At 40.6% G+C, this 3,554-nt stretch overlaps 1 protein-coding gene across 1 annotated transcript; it reads right to left on the bottom strand.

Annotated features, from left to right (window-relative positions):
• Nucleotides 1-262: 262 nt before the first annotated feature.
• Nucleotides 263-3,203, bottom strand: LOC147610342 (uncharacterized). Its single transcript, XM_086786561.1, has 6 exons — nucleotides 3,189-3,203; nucleotides 2,074-2,183; nucleotides 1,864-1,951; nucleotides 1,639-1,819; nucleotides 663-1,063; nucleotides 263-454 (listed from the first exon to the last, which is right to left on the bottom strand). The coding sequence occupies exons 1-6, from the start codon at nucleotides 3,201-3,203 to the stop codon at nucleotides 371-373; spliced, it is 879 nt and encodes a 292-aa protein (XP_086642687.1). The 3' UTR covers nucleotides 263-370.
• Nucleotides 3,204-3,554: the final 351 nt, after the last annotated feature.

Here is a 3,554-nt window from a genome sequence, read left to right as displayed (position 1 = left end):
ATTTCGGTACCCCTATCACAAAAGCAAGAAGCCAGGGGGATAGGGGTTATAAATTTCTAATTGAAGAGAGCATTTTGGTACAAAATAGCTTTCCAATTACATGGATGTGAGGTAGAAATAGTATCACATTCAAGGACCATGCTAGAAACAATGATATAACATTTTAGCAAGCTTAGGCATCAAAAAATAAAGTTTATTAGTAGGAGATGGCGGAGGTTTTCCTTTTGACATGGAGTGTCAAAAGGAATTATTGCACGTTTTAAATACATCTTTTTGTCATGATAATGTGTGGGATTGTTGCAATGGCAAACCATGGAAAACATAGGATCTTCAAAGATCAAAGTGGTGATACACTCCGTCTAATGTATATTTAGCATGGGTTGAATATCTGCCCGCTTGGCACAACACAACTCTGAGTGACGTGATCACACCATTGAAAAAGTTGTGTTGGATCCTGCAAACAATCATCCAAATAGGACCAAAGTGTAAGAATCAATCACCATCGTGGAGCATTATAGGTAAGTAGTACAAGGACTTTATATGGTTGTGGAGTGATTATGTACTGAGCTATGTAAGATAGATAGTAGCCATAGTCGTGAGAACTTTATATCCTACTAAGTTTCAATATGTAGTCAGAATAATAATAGCAAACCAAAACTTACATCAACATTGCATGGTGCAGTTCGAATGCCATCAGAAGCAAGGTACATGCATTGCATCGTAGACTTGTTGAGAAATAAAAAGTTGGCACCACCAACGGGGATAAACTTGAACTTTTGTCTGTCGTCATCGCTGCAACCAGTGGTGAAGAGAGGATCGCCTTGGTCGGGACCCACGTAGAGGCAGTATAATATTCCACTTGGCTCGGCACCAATCTGGCTCCAGCCATCTCCGTCCGGAGAGGTTGGGCCAAACTTGAAGTTAACTTCCGTAAACAAACCCCAATCGCATCCATAGGAGATCATTCTACCATCAGGGAACCCATAGTTGCCTTGTACATTCCAGCAGTTGTCGGCAGGGCTGTTGTAGATAGCAGTTCCTTCAAAGAGTTGCTCGATGATCCCTGTGGAGGATCCAAGATGTGCAACATTTAGCTTGTGCAGGATTAAAGAAGCTTAAAAGGCAGGTAAGATCAGTACACCATATTATAGTGTTTAACAGTAGTTTGTGCATACTTTCGGATTCATTTCAAGAAAAATGAAAATAAAACAAGGAACAAAAGCAGGCACTGTTGCAGTACGTGATTGATTGGGTGTGAGGTAGTTATAGTGGTGATGTACGTGATTGGTGGGGGGAGGGTTAGTGTTTACAAATGTTTGATAGCATGCCCTTATATTTCTACTACTCATTGTTTAATATGCTACCACTAGATATACAAAGTAAAATTCCTCTAACTTATAAGCAGCAATCCACTCTAGACATCTACGACATTATAAACAGCAGCTGCTGCTGCTGCAAGTCATACAACTGTGTCCAGACTGGACTCCTTTGGAGTGCTATTAATCAAGGGATCATGACCCAACTAATCATGTGTGATTAGTCTATTCATTGACATCTCTATATAAGAGAGAGTTTGTTATAAGATACAGATCAGACCCAGCTATTATATATTCAAAGAAGATCAAAATTAGGTCGGACCTATGATGATTTTGGCTGCGGTGAGAGCGTCGACGGCAACGGAGGTGTAAGTGCTGACGTCAAGGCCGGCCTCCGGGGCAGCCCATGTTTCGAAGAGCTGGTAGTAGTTGCCGCCTTTGGTAGTGGTGTGTCGCCGGAGGAAGGGGCGATTGGGGTACAGTCCTGGGCTGCTACACTTATACTGTCGTCACGAATTATGCACGTTAATATAATCAAGACAAGCACGAGCTGCTGCAAGAGATCAGCAGAGACACGGAGTAGAAAACAGCTGCAGCAACTAGACGTCATCATGAGCTGCTGGATCGGTATAGTTCTGATCAGATGCAGATGGTGTGAGTATATTGCAGGCACTCGTCGACGTCTTAAATAGAGCTGCTCACACTCAAGGGTGGTGTGCAGCGGGGTGTGTGTGTGTGTGTGAATACCCACCATCACGGCGGGGGCCCCAGCATTCTCAAGCGAACAACACTACGGCGGAGGGGCAGCAATCCCGCGTTCCGGCCGTCGTTTACTGCGTCGTCTGTGTTAGGCTCTTGTTGCTGTAGCTGTATTGCATCAATCAATTTTATATGAATCTCAACTGAATCTCCCTATGTGAATCTCAACTGAGCTCCTATGTCGTCGTATGTCGCTAGCCTCATTTCATTTCGGCCAATGATGAAGTCTATAATTAGTGGCCCCTAGTTTGCCTCTCGCACATGGCGCTTTTAGATGGAGCCATGGTCTTCATTGTTGATATATATATATATATGGGAAACATATGGAGCGATTTTCAAGCAAGCCAATAGCTCGGAGTCGGTTTAATTTTTTTTAGCTACGTCTACTTATGACAAGTTAAAAAATATATATATAGGCCTTATATTTACTCACATTTCAATGGACATTAACATAGGTTTATTTTGCGTGCATGTTGTTTCGACACGTACACATACAATTTCACTTTGTATCCTTCTTTGTTTTGAGACAATACTTTTATTTATTAGCAATAGAATCTTCACACCAAGCACTACCTTCAAAGGTTACACTTCCACGTAGTACCATATACAAGTCACAGTCGCCTTGCTTTTCCTAGGGTCCTTCTTTCTCTATTGTCTTGTAAACACATGATAAGGTATACTATTTCTCAAGGAACACTAGTAAAACTTACAAGAGACCTAGCATCTTTATGATTTCAGAAGGTTTTAACTAAACATTTAAGTGTTTTTGCAAGGTCCTATAAATATGTGGGGTTTATATATCCTGTAGCTTATAGTGAATGGGTTTTACCTATTGTCATAGTCCCTAAGAAAAACAAAAATATCTATATCTATGTGGACTACATGTAATTGAATAATAAGACGAAGAAAGATCGTTTTTCTTTGCCATTCACACTGAGACCAAGTCCTAGATAAAGTAGCTGGACATGAGCTTTATTCCTCTATGGATAGTTTTAGTGGATATAACCAAGTGTTAATCCATCCTAAGGATCAACGTAAAACGACCTTTACTACGGAGTGGGGAACCTTTACTGATAAAGTTATGCTAGATGGGTTATGCAATGCCTCAGTTACTTTCGAACGTGTCATGATTGCGGCTTATCAAGATTTTCTCAGGCATTGGATGGAAGTTTTTCTATGCATCTTTGGAACTCTTGAGGATATTCCTCATAAGTTGGAAAAACTATTCCATCGCAGTATTGGGGTGGGGATATCCTTAAACCCAAGAAATGTGTCTTTGTTGTGGAAAGTGGTACATTGTTAGGACATTTAGTCTACAGGGAAGGGATAGCTGTGGATGAAGCAAAGATTAGAAAGACAAATGAGTTATCTCCTCCTTATACTCTTAATCAAAAATGAGAATTTTTATGTTATGTGAACTACCATCGTGTTTTATCGTAAACTTTTCCATTATCGCTTTACCCTTAATCCTTTTATTTA

The sequence above is a fragment of the Cibotium barometz genome, chromosome 49 (assembly GCF_041138505.1).
Source record: "Cibotium barometz isolate CiBa-2024 chromosome 49, ASM4113850v1, whole genome shotgun sequence".
Taxonomy (NCBI): domain Eukaryota; kingdom Viridiplantae; phylum Streptophyta; class Polypodiopsida; order Cyatheales; family Cibotiaceae; genus Cibotium; species Cibotium barometz.
Note: the sequence above shows the minus strand (reverse complement) of the source record. Positions and strands in the feature narration are given on the sequence as shown.